The sequence below is a fragment of the Vombatus ursinus genome, unplaced genomic scaffold (assembly GCF_900497805.2).
Source record: "Vombatus ursinus unplaced genomic scaffold, bare-nosed wombat genome assembly UNPS02010284.1, whole genome shotgun sequence".
Classification (NCBI taxonomy): domain Eukaryota; kingdom Metazoa; phylum Chordata; class Mammalia; order Diprotodontia; family Vombatidae; genus Vombatus; species Vombatus ursinus.
In genome coordinates, this window is record NW_020950062.1 from 2,678,070 (window position 1) to 2,704,285 (window position 26,216).

The following is a 26,216-nucleotide window of genomic DNA, read 5'->3' on the forward strand; positions in this document are numbered from 1 at the left end:
GAATAATTAGGATTAGCTTTAATTAAAAAGCTAATGCTTTAAGATTTTCAAGCACTTTACATAGGTTATCTCAAATTGACCTCATACACTTCTTAGTTATGTGACCCTGGGCAAATAACTTAATTCTGTTTGCCTCAGCTTCCTCATCTGCAAAACAGTCTGGAGAAGGAAATGGAAAACCACTTCAGTATCTTTGCCAAGAAAAGCCCAAATGGAGCTTTCATATGGAGAGTGAGATGCTATTGAAACAACTCAACAACAAAGGTCCTTTCCACCTCAAAATCAATGATTCTGTGAGTTCTATGATTCCTGCCTCGAAGCCAGTACAGTGTGCTGGAGTTCTAATATGAGGATCCTGAGTTCAGGGATTCTGTTCACTCACCCTGACCTCTGCCTCCTCCTATACAAGCCCTTTCTTGAACTCCCCATTTATTAGTACCTCTCCCTGAATTTACTTTATATATATTTCACATTTTCTACTTATCTTTGTACAAGTTGTCCTCTATCACTCTCATGGTTGTCGAAGTGGAATATAAGCTCCTTGAGGGCAGGGACTTTTATTTTTGCCTTTGTATCCCCAGCACCTTACACCATACATACCATATGAGTAGGAACTTAGTATGGGATTACACTGATTTTATTCCTGTGAATGATACAGATGATGGGAGGGGGCAGTAAAGGATATAACCAATGTCCTTCCCCTAATTAGTGGCAGAAATGGAACTAAAACTCAGGATCCTCAGACTAGGACTCCAGTAAACTGTGCTGGCTTCATGGGAGGGATCATAGGTTCATAGAATCATGAGTTTTTGAGCTAGAGGGGACCTTATAGACCATCAGATCTCTTGTTTTACAGATTAGAAAACTGAAGCTCAGGGAGATGGATTCTCTCATGCAAAGGCACCCAGCTAGAATGAGTGTGAGGTGGAATGTGAACCCAAGTCCAAGCCCCACGTGGCATCCCCTAAACCTTATCAACTCTGTAATGTTAAGACTGGAGCTGGTCTTCGGAGGGTGGGTAATCTGTGATTGTGGAAAGGGAAGAGAATTTCTAGTTGTGGAAATCACAGCAGCTCCTGTAAGTCATATCAAAGCTAATCCTCTGTATGTTTTTCTGGGGGAGAACAATGGGAATGAAAGCCGCCCATTGGATCCAGTCTCCAGTCATTAATGGCGGCATTTCAATATCCATGACTTGATAAAAGATAAATCAAAGTTCTGACTTAGCTAGACCAATAGCTACTCTAGGTGTGACTATGCAAGGGACACATTGAGGATGGAAGAGGGGGAGGGCAGGGAGATGGAAGAACCATCATCACAGAACAAAAGGTACTAAATTCATTAAGCACATTGACAGCTAGGTGGAATAGTGAATAGAGTGCCAGGCCTGGAGTCCAGCAGACCTGAGTTCACATCTAACTAGCTGTGTGACCTGAGCAAGTCACTTAACTCTTTGCCTCAGTCTCCTCATCTGAAAAATGAGCTAGAGAAGGAATTGACAAACCACTCCAGTATTTGCCAAGAAAGCCCCCAAAATGGGGTCATGAAGAGGTAGACAGACCTGAAAAGACTCAAAAACAAGCACTGTGCTAAACACTAGGAACACAAAGAAAGGCAAAAGACTGTCCCTAGGAGCTTAGAATCTAATGAAGGGAAACAACTTTATAAATATAAAATATAGACAGGACAAATTGGAAATAATCACTAGAAGGAAGTCATTAGCATTAAGACGATCAGGAAAGGCTTGAAAGATTTTTTGCTGATATTTGAAGGAATTAAAGGGCCAGAGGTGAGGAATGAGAGTTCTCAAGGCTTGAGCAGTCAGTGAAAATGCCTAGAGTCTGGAGATGGTTTGGCTTGTGTCAGGAACAATGTGGAAGCCAGCATCACTGTATTGAAGAGTATGCGTGTGGGGGATGGGGGAGGTTGTGGGGTTGGATGACAGGAGGCATGTAAGGCCTAAGAAGACTGGAGAGGTAGGAGGGGGCTAGGTTATGAAAGGTGTTGAATACCAAATAGAGGATTTTGTATTTGATCGTGGAGGTCATAGGGAGCCACTGGCGTTTATTGAATGGAAGGGTGACATGGTCAGATCTGTGCTTTCAAAAATTTAACCAACAAATGCTTGTCCTAGCTGTGTGACCCTGGGCAAGTCATTTAACTCAGATTGCCTCAAAAAAAAGATTCTCATCGAGACCCTACAGTGTGAAGCTCCCTGTGTTAGCTAGGAAGGTGCTGGAGAATCAGACAGATTATATGACTGGACCTTGGTTAAACATCTATGACACATCTTAGGTCTGTAGATTGCTTCTAAGTGAGAACTAATGAAATATATATGTTTTTAGTGAATGATCAGTTTCACCCTCTTTATCTCTCTTTACTCTACTCTCGTTTTGGCAAATGTTGAAGTATGTAGTTGTTGGATAGAATTCCTTGTTTCCTCTCTGCTAGTGGCCGCCTTCCCCAAATACCTTGTATTTCACTACTTTGCATGTGTTTTATTTCTTTATGCTGTGGATATTTTATATAGCTACTTGTCATTTCCTCTCCATTAGAATGGAAATTCATTGCAAGTAGCTATTATCTCAATGCTTGCTAAATTCTCAATGCTTAGTACAACTCCTGGCACCAAGTAGGTGCACAAAATAAATACTTGTTGTTTGATTGATTGATTGATTTGCCAGACACAGTGCTGAGCTCTGGCAATACAAATACCAAAAGGAAGATAGACCCTTTCCTCAAGGAGCTTATTCTAGCAGAAGGGGAAGGGAATTCATTCTGCTTATCAATAGCCTTTCCTGGTTTGCTTTGATATCATTTGACCAAGTACCACTTGGGAACATTTGGCCAGAGCTTCTAAGCTCTGGGTGGGCATGTGGAGATGAAAATTTCTTAAATGTTTTTCTAGGAATAACCCAAGAATGTATGGCAAGACATTTGCCAAGCTCTGGTTCACTCTGTTTATTTTATTCTATTGCAGATGCATTGTGAGAGGTTTATCTGTATCCTGAGAATAATTGGAACTACCCTTTTTGGAGTCTCCCTTCTCCTGGGGATCACAGCTGCTTATATTGTTGGCTACCAGTTTTTCCAAACAGAAAATTATTATTTCTCTTTTGGACTCTATGGTGCTTTCTTAGCCTCACATCTTATCATCCAAAGCCTATTTGCCTTTCTAGAGCACAGGAAAATGAGAAGATCACTAGAAACTCCTATTAAGTTGAACAAATCTGTGGCTCTTTGCATTGCTGCATACCAAGAAGACCCTGATTACTTAAGAAAATGTTTACTTTCTGTGAAAAGGCTAACCTATCCTGGGATTAAGGTGGTCATGGTCATAGATGGCAATTCAGACGATGACCTGTATATGCTGGAGATCTTCAGAGACGTCATGGGCAGGGACGCTGCGGCCACTTACATCTGGAAGAATAACTTCCACACAAAAGGCCCTGGTGAGACGGACGAGTCACATAAAGAGAGCTCACAGTACATAACCCAGCTGGTCTTGTCCAACAAAAGTGTTTGCATCATGCAAAAATGGGGTGGAAAAAGAGAAGTAATGTACACAGCATTCAAAGCACTGGGGAGGAGTGTGGATTATGTGCAGGTAGGTCTTCTAGACTCATTCCAATGCAAACATCCTTTTAAATAAAGCCACTTTGTATCTCTCCCGCAGTATGCTATAGACCATCCCAGGGCCTTCTGAACACAGTGTTTCTTTCAGCCTGTTTGAAAACAGCATGACTGTTGAAAAGCATGTTAAAAAAAAAAAAAAAACTACTGCAAAGCTGTTAGAAAGTATCTATGAAAATGTTTCACTTGTGCCATATGATTGGTTAGAAATTAAGACTATTTTGAACATGAGACCTTTTTCTGCCCCTCCCTTTCCCCGCCCTCTCTTTTTAGCCAAGTCAAATCCAAGGTCATTTTCCATAACTTTTCAAAACCTCCAACCCTGTAAGCAAATAATCTCTTATCCTAGCTGCCCCTAATATAAGGCTATTAAGACGTTGTTCTATTCCACCGGCCAAAAAGGACGGCACTGTGTGGCCTTTAAAAACATTTTGCACAAAGATGCGTGAGATAGAGAGAAGGGAGCAATTTAGAGATTGTTTAAAAAAAAAGCAGATGGGAAGAAAAGAAAAAAAAAGAAAAACACCCATTTGCAAAAAGCCAAAATGGTGTTTACTTCATCCTAATAACAGCATTACCTCATTCCCAGCAGCTTGACCTTTGAAAACTTGCATGATGCGATTCACGTCCGCACAAATAATTACCCCATGTCCTTTATTAATTCCCTGAACATACACTGTAGGGTGGGATCATCCTGTCTCTACCTCACTCCTTATCTCTTATTAGGACTTTTACTGGGTCTTGGCATTGTCATAAATGAGCTTTTATGAAGATGAAAATGTCCCATGAATTTTCAAATGGCAGCTTCTCCCTGAGATCCTTCAGATAAAAGTCCTTGCAAAGTAAAAGTTAACAGGACAATCTCTCCGCTGTCATTCCCTTTATTTCTATTTCTTTAGTTTTGCAATTTGATTGGTGTCTTTTGTTTTTATATTCCATTCATTTTGGGCCTTGCTCACTCACCCACCCTCCCAGTGAGCCTTTCCTGGTAACAAGAAATCTGTGGACACAGAAACTTGCCTTTGACAATTATATGATTATCCATATCCATAGTTCAGCCTCCCACCCCCACCAGGAAGAAGGTGCATTTCCACATCTTTCCCATAGGGCCAACATTGGCCATTATAGTTACATTGTATTTGATTTTTTTTTTTTTAAGAATTGTCTTTCAAATTATTGTACTTGTGTCTTCTCCTGGTTCTGCTTCCTTCACTTTGCAGCAGTTTATACTGGTCTTCCCATGATTCTTTGAATTTTTCATATTCCTTTTTTTCTTATTGTTATTGTTCAATTATCTCATTCATGTCTGACTCTTCATGATCTCGTCTGAGTCATTTTTGGTAGATACTAGGGTTTGCTATTTCTTTCTTTTTTCATTTTGCAGATGAAGAAACTGAGGCAAACAGGGTTAAGTGACTTGCCCAAGATCACTAGTAAATGTCTGAGGCCAGATTTGGACTTAGGAAGATGAATCTTCCTGGCTTCAGGCCCAGAACTGTATCCACTGCACCAACTAACTGCCTCCCAATGAAAGAAATTCTTTTTTGGAACTTTATTATTAAAATTGAATAGTAATTGATTTTATTAAAATTATTAGTTACAATAGTACTAGTTGGTTAGTACTGTGATTTACTGTAATTTCCCAATTGATAGGCACCCACTCTGTCTCCAGTTCTTTGCTACTACAAAAGGTGCTTAATATTAATTTCTGTCTGGTTTGACCTCTCTTCTCCTTTAAAGAGTGATACTAGATTCTACCAACCTTTTTGATAATTCTGTAAAAGGCCTTCTGTTCATTGTCCTCAGAGGAACCTTGGTAAACAATGACATGATATAGGAGAAAGCCCAGGACTCAGGTGATCTGATTCAATAGAAGAGGCTTACTAAGATTTAGCACATATAACCTGGCTTCTGTCATTCAATAGCTGTGTGACTTTGGGCAAATAATTTAATCCCTTGGTGCCTCAGTTTTCTTCTCTTTAAAGTGGGAGGTTTAAGCAGCTAGGTAGTATAGTAGAGAGAATGTTGGACTTGGAACCAAATCCTGCCTCAGGAACCTCTGCCTGCCTCAGTTTCCTCATCTACAGAAAAAAAGTGAGAATAACACTGATCTGAGAGGGTTGTTTCAAAGATCAAGTGAAAAAATAAGTTAAAGCACTCTATAAATGGTAGCTATAAGCTATTATTTATACAAATTGACTGAAAGTTCCCTCCAGCTCTTATATTATGTAGATTAATAATAATAATAATAATGGCAACTAACAATTACATACTCCTTGCTATCAAACGCTTTACAGTGATTATTGTTGTTCAGTTGTTTATCAGTCACATCTAACTCTTCATGATCCCATTGGCGGTTTTCTTGGCAAAGATACTGGAGTTGTTTGTCATTTCCTTCTCCAGTTCATTTTACAGATGAGAAAACTGAGGCAAATAGGGCGAGGTGATTTACCCACGGTCACATGGCTAGTCTTTGGGGCCAGATTTGCTCAGGAAGATGAATTTTCCTGATTCCACACCAGCAGCTCTATCCACTGTGGCACCTAGAGAATGATTATCTCATGTCTATGGTTACACACACATGACAAAGCGATCAGAAGACTGGCCTTAGCATCAGGAAGACCTGGGTTTAAGCCTGCCTCTGATATACACCAGCTACGAGACCTTATTTTCCCTAAAAATATAAGTTACAGATTAGTTTCTGACCTTCCTGGATCTAATGATTGGACCAGGCTTGACTATAAGATCAACTAGGGTTCGATAACAGAAGGCTCATTTCAGATGGCTTTGAGAAATTTAGGAAAGTTGGCCAAGTGATTAAAACTTCTTAATTTTTGTTGTTGTTCAGTTGTTTCGATTGTGTCCAACGCTTCGTGATCCCACTTGTGGTTTTCTTGGCAAAGATACTGGAGTGGTTTGCGCATTTCCTTCTCCATTTTATTTATGAATGAGGAAACTGAGGCAAACAGAGTTAAGTGACTTGCCCAGGGTCACATAGCTACTCAGTGTCTGAGGCCAGATTTGAACTCAGGTCTTCCTGACTCCAAGCCTGGCGCAAATACTTCCTATTTTTACCTGCTTTGAAGGGTCATAAGAAAGTTGTCTCCTACTTTTTCTCCTTGACTCATTCTTGTCAAATACTATGATATATTTGACTTCCATAGCAAAATATCATGAGGGCTTCCCCTACTGCATCTTTAAGTACAATATTAATAGCAATAGTAACAGCAAGTGCTAAATAGAAAGAACAATAATAATAATTCTTATTTCTGTAGCGATTTAAGATTTAATTGTGTACTTTCTTTACAAACAACCTTGTGAGGTAACATAACACAAATATTGTTACCCCCATTTTTCAGATGAAAAAGCTGAGACTCGTAGAGGTAATTTTACTCACAGAGAACATGTCTTGCCTGTGGCTGTGCAGTTTGTTAGTATCAAAGTTGGGATAATTGGGGTACTTCCTGAAGTCCCCCTGCAGGGAACAGGACAAAATGACCTCTGGCTCTGTTTTTAATTCATATGAGTAGTCCTTCACTGCTCTAAGCAGTTCTTATTTTCATTGGAACTCCTCCTTCTCTTATAATTCTGGCTTTGGATTGTGCTTGTATCCTTGACAACTTACACTGTGCCTGTCCAGGAAAAAAAATACAAACTTTTGAAAACGTGAAAGGGCTGATTTTCTGCTAAAGCAGTGGTCAGACTTGGGAATAACAGAACTGAAGCCCTGCCCGTTGTGACATAATCAAACTGGCTAAGTTAGTGCTTTTTTTTGAAATAGCAGCACATTTTTTTTAAATGAATTCAAGTAATGATCCTGATGATGATATATGCATGTATATACATATATGTTTGTATGTAGATATGTGTGTGTATATATGTGTATATATCTGTATATGATGTAAAATATGTGTATATGTATGTATATATATATACTTGTGTGTGTATATACACACACACACACATATTATATATATATATATATAATATTAGGTTCAGACCTATAATTTCTTCCTGTAATAAATTCCCTATCAAATGCAAATCAGTATCTCTTCTTCAACTTATAGTTGCTTGGGGTACTAAGAATTGAGTGACTTGCCTCAGATCCCACAAGCAATATGTATCAGAACTTAAGCCTTCATCTTCCTAGAGAGGCAGCTAAGAAAGTACTGTGGGTAGAGAATTGAATTGAGTCAGAAAGAGGTGAATTCAAATCTGGCCTCGGATACCCTACTGCATCCTTAAGGTTTCATGAATTGTGATTCAAGCCTAGGTCTTTAATTCCAGCTTCAGTTTTCATTACATTGGTCCAACGAAAAGATACACTTGGTGGGGAATGGTAGTTAAGTTCCTTCCCATAAACTTTGCCTTAGAGGTGTTTTCCAACAGGACTGATTCTCACTTGTCTAAGATAGCTTAAGGCAAGGTGTTAGACTAGATAACCCTGAAATGTTCCTTATGATGCTTAAAGTGTCACATTAAAATTTTATGTTATACTATTAACTGTCAAATCTGTCAGGGTGAGGAATAGGGACTGGACTTAGGATTTTATGGGTTATAGAGAATTTTCAAGCAAGGAAACTCCCTCTACCAATGCAGGTTGGACCTTCTCTGAACTTAGAGTCTTAGAGAAAGTTGCCTTGGGTGAGAAGTTAAGTGACAGGACCTTACAGTTAGTATGAGTCAGAAATGGAACTTCATTGCAGGGTTGTACACCTAGAGGCACTAAATGAATGTTTGTTGAATAGTTGATTGAAACAATCAGTCAACAAGTGTTTGGCCTAGTCTTGTCTTCCCAGCTCTGAGAACAGCTTTCTCTGTCCAATTCTCTATTTTCCTTCTCATAGAGAAACACTCTAAATCACTACCCCACTGCCTCTAGTGTATGCTTTAGGTATTCACAGGCAGGGGAGGTCTAATGAGAGTAGGTTAAGTATGAAGGAGTCATTTGGGGGTTTTTGCAATCTATCCATTCCAGAATTCTTGGAAGAAAATCAGACCACAAACCTCAAAATATTCATGGTGCTTTAATTAGTCCCAGTTTGGGGGATATCCCTTATAATATTCTCTGTCTTAAAAACCTGTTTCCTTGTTTGTTTTTCCCCTCCCTGCCCTTTGTAGTAATTCACACCTTTAGAAAGTTTAAAGATAAGCAAAATCATGGGGAAACAGTTAAAATACAGAGACTTCTGGACAACATTCATATTTTGGGAGAGGGTCAGACTAGATAAACTTGAAAGGCTTCATGATGAATAATATCCATTTCTCAGGATCCTTTTTTTAAAATAGTGTTAAGAGCCCTGGGTAAGGACCCAGTGACTGAGGCACTGGTCCTGACTCCAACTCTAGGCAAGACGTCAGTCACTTCAGGTTCTGGGCCTTGTTTTCCTCATCTATAAAATGAGGAGGCTGTGCAAAATGGCTTCCAGAGCTCTTTCAGCTCTAATATTCCAGGGCTCAGTGGTATGAAAAACAAACAAAAAAAAATCAACCTGAAGATTCTTCATGCTACTACCTCTTTACAGATAATCAGTCATATTGATTCATCTCTAATGGCTTTTTGTACTGTCTCTTCCACATGCCTGGAATGTTCTTCCTTTCAATTGCTGATTCTTAGACTGCCCGGTGGCTTCCTTCAGGATTCAGCTCTTAGTCTTCTCTGCTGCTAATGTCACCAGCTCTAATCATAATAGCTAGCGTTTATATGATACTTTAAGGTTTGCAAAATGTTTTACAAATATTATTTCATTTGATCCCCATCATAGCCCTGCAAACTAAGTGCTGTTGTTATCCCTATTTTACAGTTGAGGAAACTGAGACTGACAGAGGTTAAATGATTTGTCCAGGGTCACACAGCTAGTAAGTATATAAGGCTGGATTTGAACTCAGGGCTTTCTAACTACAGGCTCAGCTGAACCACCAGGTGCCTTTCATCACTTTTGTATTCAACTTGCATATTCTTATTTTAAATAAATTGTCTCCCCCATTAAAATATAATTTCCTTCTGTGAAAACACAGGCTATTTTTTCATTTGTATATGTGGAGCTTAGCATAGTGCTTAGCATATAGTAAGTACCTAATAAATATTTGCTGATTGATTGTATCATCAACCGTTCAGCAAGTATTCATTTCCTGTCTACTAAAGCTCTGCTAATTGGGATTTAAATGAAGGAAAAAATAAGAAGCAAATTTCTTTCTTTTTTTTTTTACTTATGCTTCCGTAACTACCACGTGATGCTTTTTGTGAGTATTGTCTCTTCAACTCCCAACTGATCCCCAGTGATCAGAAAGCCTTTCACCTTTTATTTGCTGTTCCCAATTTGGAGACGCCATAAAAATAATTATGTCTTGAAAGTGATTAAATTGAGTTTTGGGGGTGTATAGGTAAATATTTACCAACCAGCTCTCAGAAAAAAAATGTATACAGGACACATTTTTAAGTTTAATTTACATTATTAACTTTTTTCCCATCCCTTTCTTAAGCCTAGGCCATCATTAAGCAATAAATCAAGCCCTGATTTGGAGTATTTTTTTTTTTTGGCAATGGGGGATTTAGTGACTTGCCCAGGGTCACACAGCTAGTAAGTGTTATATGTCTGAGGCCAGATTTGAACTCAGGTCCTCCTGAATCCAGGGCCAGTGCTCTATCCACTGCACCACCTAGCTGCCCCCATTGTAGTATTTGCTAAATACCGAGGTGTAAATGCTTACATGGAAAATTTAACAATCAGCTCTTTTGAATAGTTTCAGGTTGCTTCCAGCACATCCTGTATTGATATTCTACTTTTCCAGTGGTTTCATTATAGAGCTCTGTTCTTTTGTGTATCATAACTGTGGTGGGAGGGATTCATAAATTTAGGATGACAGATTTAGATGTGGAAAGGTTCAGAGTTATCTGGTCCAAACCCTTCATTTTATAGTCTTCTTACTACAGAGTTAACACTTTTCCACTGTTACCACTTTTAAGTTCTGGTGAGAGGGAAGGAATGTAGATAAGTGGCAAAGTCATATACGATTTCTATTTATTTTTGGGTTGACAAACTGAGAAAGTATCTTTTAAAACACTTTCTTCAATTTATATAATTCTATATTCCTAATTCCTGAAAGAAGAGCAGCAAAGAAGACCAGATGAAAACTTCAGGATTATCTGTCAAAAAAGCGTCATGGGTTGGTTTGACCATAGTTAAGGCAACTGAATCCAACAGGACTGGAGAGGAAAACCTTGGAGAGAGAACCACCAAATGGTAACATAAATCTTTACCCCATCCTTAAAAATAGCACCTTCTGGAAAAATTCTTCCAAAGTCCGTTGGACCAATTTTTTGGTCTCAGTGGATAGAGCACCAGAGTCAGTTCAAATTTGTCCTTAGACTGTTACCCTGGGCAAGTCATTAACTGTCTCAGTGTCGTTATCTGTAAAATGGGGATAATAATAGCACCTACCTCCTAGGGTTGTTGTGAGGTTCAAATGAGATTATAAATATAAAGTGCTTAGCATAGTGCCTGGCACATATTAAATGCTATATAAATACTGTTGTTGTTGCAGGGTCTGTACAACTTGTAGTGACTGTGATCAAGAATTAATTTCCTTGTCTAGCCTAGAGCTAAGTGATCCCCCTTGGCCAGGGTTAAGATGTAAGGTCAAAGTTGAAATATGCAGTGCTAGGACATCACCAGTATGAGACCTGGCTGTGGGGCAACAGTGGAAGGTTGTATTGATTTATTCCCATCCTGTTTCCTCAGTGAAGTCAATCAGGGTAATTGAGATTTCCTTAGAGCCTGCCCTTTGAAGTGAGAGCAGGAGGCTACCAGTCAGTTAGCCAGTTAGTAGGAAACAAGAAAGGAAGCCAGAATATTGAGAAAGGCTTTAGACTTGGGTGTTAGGGTCTCACATTTGGTAGCACAAATTATTATCAGTAGAGTTTTCCATTTAAATAAGGGATTTTTAGCCTGGGGTCTGTGAATTTTTTTTAAACTGCCCTTCAATATAATCAGTTTAATTTCTAAAAAAAAAGGTGGAAAAAGATAACCACATCAATTAAAAACAGAATTTCAAATGTGCTTTTTTATGTTTTTTTTTTTTTTTTTTTTGGTTGGGCAATGGGGGTTAAGTGATTTGCCCAGGGTCGCACAGCTAGTAAGTGTTATGTATCTGAGGTCGGATTTGAACTCAGGTCCTTCTGAATCCAGGGCTGGTACTCTATTCACTGCGCCACCTACCTGCCCCTTGCTTTTTTTATTTTTAAGAAAACAACTCAAAATCTATTCTCTCTTGGAGAGATGAGAAAGAGAGAAGTATCAGCTGGATTATCGAGGATAAGGAAAAGTTGTTTAGCCATGTTCAGCTCTTTGTGACCCTACTTAGGGTTTTCTTGGCAGACACTGTTATGCTTTGTCTTTTTCTTCTTCATTATACAAAGGGGGAAAATGAGGCAAATAGGGTTAAGTGACTTGCCCAGGGTCACACAGCTAGTAAGTATCTGAGGCCAGATTTGAGCTCAAGAAAATGAGTCTTCCTGACTTTAGGCCTGGCACTCTATCCACTGTACTATGTAGCTACTCCATAAGGGAGAGATTAGATTAACAGGGACAGTGATGGCTTGTGTTTGCTTTATCTCTTTAATGAAGAAGAGAATGGTTATTTATTAAGTGTGTCCTATGTGCCTGGTGTGGTGTTAAGTAAACACCTTACAAATATTATTTCACTGATCCTTACCAAAACCCTATGAGGCAGGTGCTCTTACTATCCCCATTTCATTGAGAAAGACATCAGTCAAGGGTTACATAGCTAGTAAATGTCTAAAGCTAGTTCCGAATTCACATCTCCCCGACTCATTGCCCGGCACCCTATCTGCTGCACCATCTGATTCTGAAGCAGGAATTTGATTGCATCTGTTCTGATCTGTAGTCTTCTCTTTCATTTTGTATTTCTTCTTTCATGTTTTTAAACTTATCTCAATTGGGAGAATATAAAATATTTCATAATAAAGGAATATCATAAGAACACAATACTGAGATTTAGCAATATCCTGGGTCAAGTGTCAAATGTGGCCTGCAAGATTCCTGACTGAAGCCCAAAACAGATTTTATTTTAATTGGGAAATAATTTACAAAATGAAAATAGAATAAAACAAAAATAACATCACATTTTTTATTATTTTTAAAAGTATTTGTTTATTCTTAGTTTTCAACATTCACTTTTATAAAATTTTGAGTTTTAAATTTTCTTCCCCTCCTTCCCCTCTCACCTCCCCAAGATGGCATGCAATCTGACATAGGCCATTGTGTTGTGCCCACACCATGCCATACATCAGGGGTGGGAAATTTGCAGCATTGAAGCCACAAGTTCCCTACCCCTGCCATACACCTTCATAGCCTGTTAAAGGTAGTGATAAATGAAGGTTTGGAGTTATCTAGGGCAAGAGTCTCAGACCCTTAGAAACCCAGGTCATATGATGCCACTGTTTCTCGGAGGTTATCATGAGAATTGACAGGATGCCTGGGTCTCAAGTCTCAGCTGAAACTTGCCTTCTATGTAACCTTTGGTTAGGCAATTCGTTTTTCTGAGCCTCAGTTTCTTGATCTGTAAAATGAGGATGAAAACAAAAGAACTACCAATCTCAAAGGGCTACATAAATCTGAGTAATTATTTGTTTGGTTGGCTCTGTAATAAGCTTAAAGGCTTTAGATAGGAGTAGGACAAATAAGAAGATTAGTTCTGAGAGATGAACAAAAACATGTGAGTTGAGTTTGAGGCAACTCGTATAGCAGCTTCTTCCAAAGTCCCAAATCTCCTAATGGCAAGCTCTTTCCCAGGGGATTTTTGACAGTTTTATTTTTCAGTCATGGCTGAAAAAGTCATGAGAACAGTCTTTCTCACAGAACTTTTGGCACTCTCCTTTTGGAAACTGGGAGGAGTCTGGGTCTATTCAAACATTTTAGAACTTCAGAGATTTCCTTCAAGTTTAGCTTTTTAAAAGAGACAGTTCTAACTTGTTCACATTCCCGAGCTCGCATGGCGATTTGAACACTAATTTTGGATTGCTCTATCCTGTTGTCATTAGTCTTATTTTAGCCTAATTTTACCTTTCCTGGCTTAAGTCAATATCAGTGGGTGTGTCACTAACGCATCCAGATGCTGGATTCTTACGGTGGTTCTGGAGCTGTGCCTTCGCCTTTTGCTGCCCTCCTCTTCGGCTTCTACCCGGCTTGTAGCTAAGTGTGTGACCAGTGATTGACAACACTTGGAAGGGGTGGGCATCCAGCCTGGGGAAAACCACCTGGGACCCTTCGACTAGAAGGTTTAGGATGCCATCTGAGGTATAAGACATCCTTGAAAATTTGTTACCAGTAAACATGTTAGATTTTCTAATCTAAAATATTATCTATCGCTTTCACTTCTCTTCTTAAATCAGAGAGTACAGGGGTATTTCAAAATAGAAAATCAAAGAGTCATCCATCCAAATGTGTAGGCATACCACACTTCAAGCAGTTCTGATATTTGAACATTTGCATTTATTCCCAAAATAGGTTGAATGAGAACTCATTTTTACAGAAGGATTTACCATGAGTCATTTATTCATTTAAAATTATGCTATTTACAATTATTTTCAAAATGTGTATAAAGTGAGAAGCAGCCACACACACACACATTTACACATACATATATATACATATATATGTAGCTGCTCCTACATATATTCATGTACATGTATATGTGTATATATGTACACATACAAGTATACACATCTAAATATGCATATGTATAAACAATACACATGTGCATATACATTATGTATATATTATACATATGTGTGTATATCCTCACCACCCACAAATTTTATACACACACACACACACACATATATATATATACACACACGCACACACCTTTATATGTAACTCTAATCCAAACTATATACACATATGATATACTTCTACTTTAAAACTATTTATCTTTAAACATAAGCTACAAAACTGAAGAGGGGAAAGAAATCCTACAAACTTGTTCCCCTTTATTCATCCCTACCATAAATACATATATATGTATATATATATATACACACACACATACACATACACACATATATGCACACATGTATGTATATACATACCTATATACATATACGCAAATTATATGTGTAATATAAAATTATATGTAATATTGCATAATATGGTACATATACAGATTTTATAAACATATATATATGTAATTTGGTTATAGTGGGGATTAATGAAGGGGAATTATATATTATGTAATACATACATATATAGTATATATGTATTTATATGTATACATGCATATACAAATGCACACATACACACACACACACACACACACACACACATATATATGTTTAGGTTTAGGTTTAGGTTTAGGGCTTGCGTTTGAAGAGATTGTTTATAAGGCAGAGGTATATCATTTTTGCTTTTTCCATTAGAACAAAATTTGCCAATTCCTAACTATGGCCATTCACAGGATGATTTGAGGCATTGTTGAGACTGGGAATTTTGAGTTAAAATCAATTGCTTAATTCATAAATATTTATTAAGTGCTTGGCATGTGCCAGGCAGAACCATCAGTTTGGATGCTTGGGAAATATGAAACACTCAGGTTTCTGATGAGAGGTCATTTTGTTTAATGACCTGGCCATCTGAACAGCTATAAGAACTGTTGTGAGAACAGATACTTTTAGGTACATTAGTGTAGATGTCAGCCTTCTTATGATGACACATCCCTGCTTTCATATCAGGAGATATACTGGGAGTATATACTAGGAGTAGTACTGAAGTAGGTAGGGCATTATGAGGTTTGAATAGTAATGTTAATTCTCTATCTAGGACAGAATTATCTGCTGCCCTGTCAAACATCTGGTTTTCTTTTGAGTGGCACTTGAACCAGTCACCATCTTTAGAAGAAGCATTCTCCCCTATCTCTATGTACCACAGAAAATGGAGCAAAGACTGCTAGAATATTTCACACACTTTTTTCTATACTTTCCCCATGCTGGGCCTTCATAAGAACTTGCGGCATGTCCCCAGAAGTTATTTCATCAGAGATAACGTCGTCATAACTCAGTGCAAGATTTGAGCCATGCCATCCAGCAGGCCACTAAACTCACTGCCTTGCTTGTGGAAAACAGGAGAATCTGTGAGATGCCAGTGCTGTGGCGTCCAAAACCTCAGCAGGAAGCCTTGAAGCAGTAGGGCAAAGCATGCAATATCAAAGTGCAAATGTGCCTGAGCTTTAGAGCTTTCTCCAGTTTCCTTCCTGTCCTTCATCCTTCTTTTTCACCATCACTCTGCAGGTGTGTGATTCAGACACCATGCTTGACCCAGCCTCATCTGTGGAGATGGTCAAGGTCTTAGAAGAGGATCCTATGGTTGGAGGTGTTGGTGGCGATGTGCAGGTGAATATAATCTGAGATTTGACTTGAATAAAATAAGATTATAATGCAGTATCTGCTTTCTAGACATCTTAGAATTGAATTCTCTTGGAGTTTCATGGATTAATTCTTAAAGATTCCATATTTAAAGAGAAATTTTCCTAATGCCTTATAATTTGACTTAAATGTATACTAATGTTCCTAAAATGAGAGACAGCATGGCATAGTGAATGAAAGACCAGCCTTGAATTCAAGAAGAGATGAGTTCAAGGATTGCCTTTAGCAAGTACTCCTTGTGTGAACCCAGAGAAGTTATTTAATCTCTTAGTGCCCGAGGCAACAGGCCAAGATTCTTAAGTTACGGAAGAGTTGCCAAAGTGATTGTGGAAGAAGTTTCCACATCAGAAATTACCACACCAATGAAATCAGAAGTTCAGACCAGTGCTTAAAATAATTCCATGCAGTGACATATAGGCTGATTGTAGGAAGCTAAGAAGTTGATTGTGTTTGTGTCTATATATACATAGATATATAAATATGTATATATATACATATAGATGTATGTATTTTATTTTTTATTATAAACTTAATAACCAACAGATATTTTAACATATAAAAACAAAAGAGAATATTGTATGTGATTCAGTTTTTAAAAAAAAAATATATTGAATTCAACCAGGTGGTAATAACCAATAATTAACCTGTTACCAGTGCTTTAAAATTTCCAAATTGCTTTACATATTTTATATTGTTTGTGTCCCCTTTTGGACTTATTTTTTCCTTATTTACATACCTATCACAATATATTACTGACTGACCCTACAAAATATGTCACATCACTCTAATAAGCATAATAAATCAAAGCAGATCAATACATCAGTCATTTCTGAAAATATATTTTGCATGTGTTTGTACATCATGACGACAGATAAATGATAGTAAGTGGTGATGTACTCTTGCTAAATGATGCTTTTAAGAGAAAAAAAAGCCTAATCTTTGCTAAAACAGAATTCCAAAACAAAAAGAAAGAAGTACACAAAAAAACAATTGGGACACCCCGATGTCACACTAGAGATAAAGGAGAAAATAATAATGGGGGCTCAATTTTGATCAAGTCCTTGCAGAATGGAAAAAAAATAATGATGGGTTTTAGAAGAGGAGGAAGTATTCATGAGATGAAAAATAAGAGGAAATCACAATTAGAAGGGTGGGAAAGAAAACTGTTCTTTATAGAAACAGAACAAAGGGCAAGAGGAGTGCTTGGGAAGTGACAGGAAGTGAGCAGTGGCAGAGCTAAGAAGGACCTTTGGGAAACTCCAATCAATAATGGAAGCATATAAGAAAGGGAATCCATAGGCTTATGGTGCAGGAGAGAAAATGGAGGCAGTCAAGTGTCAACAGAGGAGAGAATCTATGGTCCAAGTGAGGGATGAAAGGAATGGATTAGCGTCCTCTGAAGCAGTCTGATAGAATTATTCTATCTTTAATGTAGAGACAGGTATTTCAGAATCTTGCCTTTCTCAGGAAACACAGTTGTTTACCTGGATAGTGACAACCTCTGGGAAAAGTGTGGGAGACAGAAGGCAGTAATACATTTTAAGATAAGTTGGAAGTTGGGCAGAGTTGGAGTAAATCAGGCTTCCATATTAAGTTGGTATGTAAAGTTGAGGGAGGAAAAAATAGGAGACTAAAGATTGAGCTCAGAAAAATCAATAAAAAAAAAGATTGATAAAGGAATCACTTACCAAAAGAAGCACTATTGTGACGTTCAAAAAAAAGCAAGAAAATCAGAAGACTTTAGCGCTGAAACTTAGGAAGGGGGAAAGTGACGGACTGTCAAACTGACCAGCGTTGGAGATGGAAAAAATGGTACTCAGTAGATTTGGGTCTGGGCACTGGGCCTTGGATATATTCCTTTTACCAATGCTTAATCTTTCTACTTTGTTTTTGTTTGCAGATTTTAAACAAATACGATTCTTGGATCTCCTTCCTTAGCAGTGTGAGATACTGGATGGCTTTTAACATAGAGAGAGCTTGTCAATCCTATTTTGGCTGTGTACAATGCATCAGTGGACCCCTGGGAATGTACAGAAACTCTTTGCTTCATGAATTTGTAGAAGACTGGTACAATCAAGAATTTATGGGCAACCACTGTAGCTTTGGAGATGACAGACATCTGACTAATCGAGTGCTGAGCCTGGGGTATGCCACAAAATACACTGCCAGATCTAAGTGCCTTACAGAAACACCCATAGAGTACCTGAGATGGCTAAACCAGCAGACCCGATGGAGCAAATCATACTTCCGGGAGTGGCTGTACAATGCCATGTGGTTCCATAAACATCATTTGTGGATGACCTATGAAGCAGTTATCACTGGATTCTTTCCTTTCTTCCTCATTGCCACAGTTATCCAGCTATTCTATCGGGGGAAAATTTGGAATATTCTCCTTTTTCTATTGACTGTCCAGTTTGTGGGCCTCATCAAGGCTTCCTTTGCCAGCTGCCTAAGAGGAAATATCGTCATGGTTTTCATGTCCTTATATTCAGTGTTGTATATGTCAAGTTTACTCCCAGCAAAGATTTTTGCCATTGCCACCATAAACAAGGCAGGGTGGGGCACATCAGGAAGGAAAACCATTGTTGTTAATTTTATAGGACTCATCCCAGTGTCTGTTTGGTTTACAATCCTTCTGGGTGGTGTAATTTTCACCATTTACAGGGAGTCCAAAAAGGAATTTAGTGATTCTAAACAGACAGTTCTTATCATCGGTTCATTAGTCTATGCATGCTATTGGGTTATGCTATTGACTCTATACGTGGTTCTCATCAGCAAGTGTGGCAGGCGGAAGAAGGAGCAACAATATGACATGGTGCTTGATGTATGAGGTTACTTTTCTTAAAGTTTGCAGTCACACACATACACGCAACACTTTAGTCATCTTCTGTAGGGACTATAACGAACTGGGGGCATTGGATAATGTCACCAAGGGAAATACTTCACTGCTGCTGGGACTTGAACATTCAATTTCTATGGGTTTATTTTGATTCTGCCAAAGTAAAATGATAGATCAAACAAGGATAAACTCAGATTTAACCTGTTATTTCTATGAAAATGAGATGAATTCTTTGTTTGTGCACTTTTTTCTTTACTGTGCATATGCCTGACAGTGTTTTGCCTCATATACCTCACTAGTCATGCTTATGTGGGTTCTCAAGCAAGAAAAGCATTGGAAATCTCAAGGAAAAGTTCTTTCAACTTTCACAACCTAATTTATGGACTGTTTTGATAGATTTTTTTAAAAAGAATTTTTAGAAAAGGTCTTCTGTTTTAGTCTGCCAAACACAATGCCAAAGGAGAATTTGAAAGCCCAATGGCTTGGCTGTATTTTTATACTATTGTATTGTGTGTTTTTGTTTTGTATGATGACTTTTCCAACACAATTTTTGCATATTCTTTATTCTACTTTTCTGCCAAAACCCACCTGTACTTCCTTTTTAGACAGATTTCAAAAGAATTCATACTTAAAAGACAAAAAACAAACCTGCCCAAAATGTGAAGCTTTGTTGGCTGATGCTGTTCATAACAGAAAGAATAAAACGTTTCTCTCTGCCTTTTAAATTGAATAGTTATTTCTACGAGAAGGCAATTTAGATTTCAGTCTTTTACCTTTGGACTTCCATTCTATTTCAAAAAGGCTAATAAAATTGTCCAACTTTTCTGGAGGAAAAAAAAATCATATTTTTGTATGCATCTAAAATATGTCATTTTAAATCAAGGCCAAAGGGGTAAATAAGTGCAATTTTGTCATAACTGAGTTAAAGGGAACCCTGGTTCTCAAAGGAAAATGCTAGGCACACATCACTGTTCAGAATGTGTGTATCTTTGTGGGTTTGAAAATGCACAGTAGATTAAGTTTAATATCCTTTGGACCTACAGTCAATATCTACATAGACCAAGCAAAGTGAAGAGCTAAAGTAATTATTTGGCTCTTTTCTGACATGTCATACAGATTTTCCAAATAGATAATTGTTCAACTTCCACTTGACTCTGCCTGTGTAGACAGAGGGTAAAACCAGCCCCATGTGGTCAAAATCAAAAAGATTTGGGCACAATGTAGTGGTCTTGGAGCCTTTTGATCAATATCCTATTTAATTCAAATCAGAAGATTTCCCTCCAAAAGTATTTGGTTATGAATTATACTGATTACCTCAACTCTCCCTCTCTTGACTTACATTGACATAGCTACACAGTACAAGGGAAGGAGAAGACTGGTACCTATCTCTTGAATCTGGGCATATAGAAAACCAAACTGTATATTCTGGGTACCCACCCTCCCTCCACCCCCAAACACACACACACACACACACACACACACACGCACGCACACACACACTCCACTTTAGGGCCTCAGTTATCCAGACTGGTGGCTGGCACTACAAATCTTTCCCTATACTTTGTGCTGTGTAGACTTGTGTTAAAAACATGTTTGGAACCCATAGAACGAGTAGGTACCCTTTGGATTGTGACATTAAAAAGCCCTGTGGTCAAGCAGAAACCATTTGGGTGTTTTAATGAATTAGCCGTCTTTTCCACTTCCTTTTTATGCGGGCACCCACATGAAATTCTGCTGTAGAGAGAGCTGTACATGCTCACTACCTTCTGGTTTGTCTTAATTCAAGGTTCACAATTGTCTGAAAAACAGAATGCTTAGCAGTTAATGAACCTGTGAGAAAACAACACAGCCATTCAAAAAAAAACTAGATTAAAACTTGATTTTACCTTTTTAACTATTTATGTTCTAAGTTAAGATTTGATAACATTCAAATGTCAAATTCTCTCATTCTATAAAAAGGTTGAATTAATTGCCTGTATTTATTTTAGCAATTATTCAATGTATTTCCAGTATAGGATGTATAGTAAAATTGATTCTTTTTGTAAATAAAATATTTTTGATAAGATCCTTGCTATTTTCTTTTTCCCCTTGGATTTGATTTCAGAGCATGAGTTTATGGAAATGTTTACAGCTGCCCAGGGCAGCAAAAGTTATTGATGATTTATGTCATGTTAAAGTAGAAATTCACACCTCTGTGAAATCTAGCTTTTGAGAAGATGTCAAAATTGCCCATTTCAATTAACTCTAAGTACTAGTAACCTAGGGTAGCTAGGTGGTTCAGCGGATAGAGTTCCAGGCCTGGATCCAGGAAGACTCATCTTCTTGAGTTCAAATCTGGTTCCAGATACCTATTAGCTACGTGACCCTGGGCAAATCGCTTACCCCTGTTTGCCTTAGTTTCCTCATCTGTAAAATGAGCTGGAGAGGGAAATGGCAAACCACCCCAGTGCCTTTGCCAAGAAAAACCCCAAATGGGGTCATGAAGAGTTGCTCACGACTGAATAACAACAAAAAATAATTAACCTAGTTAATTTATTCCCACCTCCTTCTTCCCTTGCCTCCCTTTTCCGTTCTGTTCTCCTACTTTAAAGGTACTTGGAAAAATTATTATAGACAGATATCATTTTGGGGTGGTTGACTATGGTTCTGAGTATTTTTAAAGGGTAACTGTATTTCCATTTCACTACAACTTTATCATCTTCTCTTCTTTTCACACTACTCTGATTTTCTTTTCCATTGTTAGACACTTCTATCTTTCATGACTCTAACCAGTGAACCAGCATTTATTAAGGGCTTGCTCTGTGCCAGGCATTATGCTATGTCCTGGAGTTACGAAGAAAAGCAAACATATGGTGCCTATCCTCAAGAAGTCCTAATAGGGGGAACAACATAGAAATTATTATGTACATAGAAAATATATAAAGTATAAATGGAAGGCAATTCCCTAGAAGGAAAGCAATGGGGTCTTCATACATGTGGAGGAAAGGATGTGATGGGGGACTGGGAAACCTCTCCTTCAGGAGGTGGCATAAAAAAGCAGAATGATGAAGGTAGCCAAGGAAGCCAAAAGGTGGAGTGAAGCAGGATGTCATGTACAGGCTACCGAGGCTATTTCACTATCTAAAAAGATGGGGGATTTTATTGGCATGAGCATTCCCCCAGCTCCTTAGACACAGGGGTGGGGAACCTTAAGGATTTGTTCCATAAAATTTGGATTCAGTGAAAAGGCCACAGATAAGGATTTAGAAGGTCACATGTGGTCTTTAGACCGCAGGTTCCCCACCCCTGAAGTGAAATCTTTCTCCAACCAAGTTGCATTCTATCCAGCCCTCTCCTGATGATTCTTTTTAAACTCACCTGATCTGGACCAGGGATCACAAGCACAATCCATTGCCAGACAACATTTGGCATCTTTCCAGCCTGGTGAGTCTAGACAGAGCTTGGTTCCCACTGGCATAGTCATTAAAAGCCCAAAGTCATTTCCTTAGCCACTAACATTTAGTGTCTTCTATATGATATCATATTTTAGTTTCATCACTGGCAATCCTGTGAGGTAGACAAAAGCCTGTTTTACATGTAAGGAAATTGAGGTTTAGAGAGGCTAAATGAATTTGCCCACCACTATAGCAAATATTGTCAGAGAGGATTTGAACCCAGGTCTTCCTGACTCCAGGTCCATCATTATCCATTGGATTATTATTCTGCCTCTCTAATGAGGTATATGAGAATCAGCCATCAATTATGGAATACTAATGATAATTGTGCTAGCTCTTATTTGTATAGTGCTACACAATTTATGTATTTTATTACAACTGTGAGGCAAATAACATAATTATTTTTTGTCCTGTGTAGGTTATGTATGTCCACATGGTTCGGTCTAGAGGTGGTTTTCAGAGAAACATGAGTAGTTATCACCAGAGTCATCTCTTCCTCATCCTTCTCCTGGCAGGCTGGCCGTTATGTTTTCAGTGAGACAACATATCTGGCTAGAATTTTATCTTTCCACCTCCCCCTTAACATTGTTAGTCTAGGTGAAATAAATTTTAGGTTTGAGCTGTGCTCTTTATCATTCTTCCTTAGTAGGGAAGGAGTGTCCCAAGCTATATATCCAAGACTTGACTCTTTTCCCAAATGTCAGTTCCACAATGATCATACATAGCAAATGAACTCATTTATCCAAGTCAATAGCAAACCAGAAATCTGAGGAGGTATACATATGAGAATATATACTAGAATATACACAGAATAAATGAGCTCTCCCATCAGAAGTGAGAAATCTCAGCTCAACCAAGAGAGAATCCTAGATCTCACTCAAGAATATATTCTCTGAAGTCTCTTGGGTGGTAAGCTGAGGATAGGGACATGATCGAGGTACTGGTTCCTTGTGACAGCCTCTTCCAAGAGTTTTTCTTTCTCTTCATGGATCTGAAGAGAATCTGGTTCCACGTGTCTTCTCCCTGGAAGTCAGAAAACCATGATCTCTTTTCTCCCAAGCTCTCACCAACTTCTCCTCTTACCCAGGTATGGATAGATCATTGAATAATCAATCTCCACTAATGAGGAGAATCCTGTGAAAATTGGCTTAAAGGCTCAGATTACAAACAGATGAGAGAATAGAATAAAAGAGATTAAGTGCCTTTACCAACATAAACAACTAGTGTAGGTTTCCATTCCTGAATCCTAGTGCCTTTCCATCTGGAATTGACTTACATTTACACTGCATAGATATTATACGTGCTTTTTCTTTTTTGCATGTTGTCTTCCCTGTTAGAATGTGAGCTCCTTGAGGGCAGAAACTATGCTTTTGTCATTCTTTGTATTCCTACAGCTCAGCATAGGGCCTAGCACATAAGACATTAGTAAACATTTACTGAGTATTTTTGTTTTGTCAGATTGTATGATAATTCCTGATTTTTTGGATTAATTTGTTGCACAGTAAAAATATTTTTTCTATTCCTTCAGTTTTATTTTGCACATCTTTGTTATTTAAATGTATTTTTGTAAGAAATGTATTTTTATTGTGTTATTTAATCCATTCACATTTAAAGTTATGTGAATTAGGTTTATATTTTCCTACATTTGTGTCCAATATGTATTTTTTCAAATCATATTTTTCCCTCTTGTGATGTAAATGCAGTGTACAGTTATGTTTGCTCATGCTTTTTTAAAGTGGTCTTATTCTCACTAGCTCTCTTCTCCTCACTCCAATTAAAAAAAAACCCTCCTTTTTTAAAACCTCTTTACCTTTGGAATTATGCTTATTGTTCCCATTTTCTTTCTTGCTTTTATCTGGTTATTTCATTCTTTGTCTCCTCTTTTTCATTTTAGTGAAGTAGATTCTCCCTTTAGTCCTCTATTTCAATTAGTCCTATTCATTAGGTTTTTCTTTTAAATTTCATTTTTTGTGTCCTTCTTCAAATAGTTTCTCTTACTCTCTTCATTAACCATTCTCTTTTTCTACTTTAGAACCCCATTCTCTGGTTCATGATCCTTTCACTTATCTAGTCTCTGCATATTCTCTGTAATCCTCATGGATTGTATGAGGTGTTCAAGGAGGACTAACACCTCTGGTGTGAGGGCTACCTGAGCCCTTTCCAGAGCTGTTCATCTACCCTTGTTGTCTACCTGGCACTCAACTCTCACTTGTGGCTCCAAGAAGCTGTAGCATGGACAGTAGCCATATCCCAGTAAACCATTTCAGTAGATAGCTAAATCATGTTGAGCGTTGACTGATGGGCCTCAGTCTCATTGGTGAATTAATGGATGTCTTCCCTAAGCATATGGAGACTTGCCCCAGTGGAATTGGTAGATGAGAACAATTTGTTCCAACCAGCCAAGAAGGTGGCTGAAGTAGGTTCTGTGGAGGGCTTAGAGGTTGGCCAGACACTGAAGATGACAAGATCATCCACTGCGTCCCAAGCCATTGTTAGTCATTTTGACTTTTGTTTTGCTACTGGACCTCGATGAATGTGGAAGAGAGAGTGAAACTGATGACTTTATGCAATTCTGCTTCACTTGAGTCCAATTCACTCACAAGTCAAGATATCACCCTGTGATGTCACTGGTCCTCCTCCAAAACAAAGGATGAACAACAATCCTCATGTAATCAAAACTTTCAAGGTACCCATTCTAGACTCTCCTTTTTAGGCTATTTCTGCCACTGCTCTGCAAGCTTGCCCGGCAGATTCCCTTTTTCTGTTGTGCCTCACTCTCAGAACAATACCAATTCATGCAGGTAACATAGATAACATTGCCACATGATAGGGCATACTTCCAAAAAACATGTCTCTAATTATGCAACACACCACTGATCTATATCCTCCCCCTGGTTTCCTCCTTTTCTTCATTTGCCTCAAAATCCTCCTCCCTAGGTCCAAGTTCTCCCTTTTGTTCTGGAGGCGATCTGTGAATTCTTTCAATTGGCATTTTATTTTTTTATGTTTAGAAGTGCTGGCAAGTTCTCCTCTATTATTTCCTTCATTATGGCATTAAGGTTTTTTTGTCTCTCATGTTTTTCTGGGAGACCTATGATCCTTAGGATGTCTTTACACATTTTATTCCTTGTGATCCATATGTTTTGCTTGCTAAGTGAGTATTTTTTTAATTCTATTAAAAGAATTATTTATTCTTTTATTCTATTTATTTCTATTTATTCTATTTTGCTTCTCTTCTTATATATAGTTCTTTACATCTGTTTATTTGCATTCTTAATCTATTATTCTCTCTTTTGTTTCTTTGTTATGACTTGACATCACAGATTCAAGTTTTTCTATTCTGCCTGTTATTTTTGGCCATAAATTTTGCTCTAATTATTCTCATTTCTCTTTCAAACCACATGGTTCCATGTTCTCCTCAATTGCTACAGAGTCTTCTGTCTCATGAGGTATAGGATCATTTTCTTTTGTTCTTCAGTATTTATTCATGGATACTTGAATATGTTTACTAGATCTTGAGGCCGTATTTCCTTCTGCTGTCAGTGTTTTCCCTGTTGATTTATCTGCTTATGTTTCTTTGAGTTTTCTTTTGAAATCTTTGGTAATTTCAGTCCCCTCCCCTTATTTTCCCCTATTGGTTAGTTTCTGACTCCCTCCCTTCTAATGGTTGTTTCCCTGGGGGTTGGATCTTAAAGTATCTCAGCCTCTTCCAGTGCTGGACAATTCATGGCTCACCTGCCTAGATCTCTGTCCCAAGACTCAGCTGGAGGCTGAGCTCTTTCCCCAAGACTTAGTAAGGATCACACAGCAGCCTCCATACAATAAAATCTGTTGTGCTCTGCTCCCCTTTCCCCTCAGTTATCTGACT

The 26,216-nt window shown here is 38.1% G+C and overlaps 1 protein-coding gene across 1 annotated transcript in view; it reads left to right on the forward strand.

The window, feature by feature from the left end:
* HAS2 (hyaluronan synthase 2) overlaps positions 1 to 20,830 on the forward strand; it is a 37,650-nt gene extending 16,820 nt beyond the window's left edge. The window contains exons 2-4 of the mRNA XM_027854045.1: positions 2,981 to 3,607; positions 15,941 to 16,042; positions 17,976 to 20,830. Of these exons, the coding sequence (XP_027709846.1) occupies positions 2,981 to 3,607; positions 15,941 to 16,042; positions 17,976 to 18,905 (1,659 nt within the window). The 3' untranslated portion in view covers positions 18,906 to 20,830. The remainder of the gene's footprint in view (positions 1 to 2,980; positions 3,608 to 15,940; positions 16,043 to 17,975) is intronic.
* Positions 20,831 to 26,216: the final 5,386 nt, after the last annotated feature.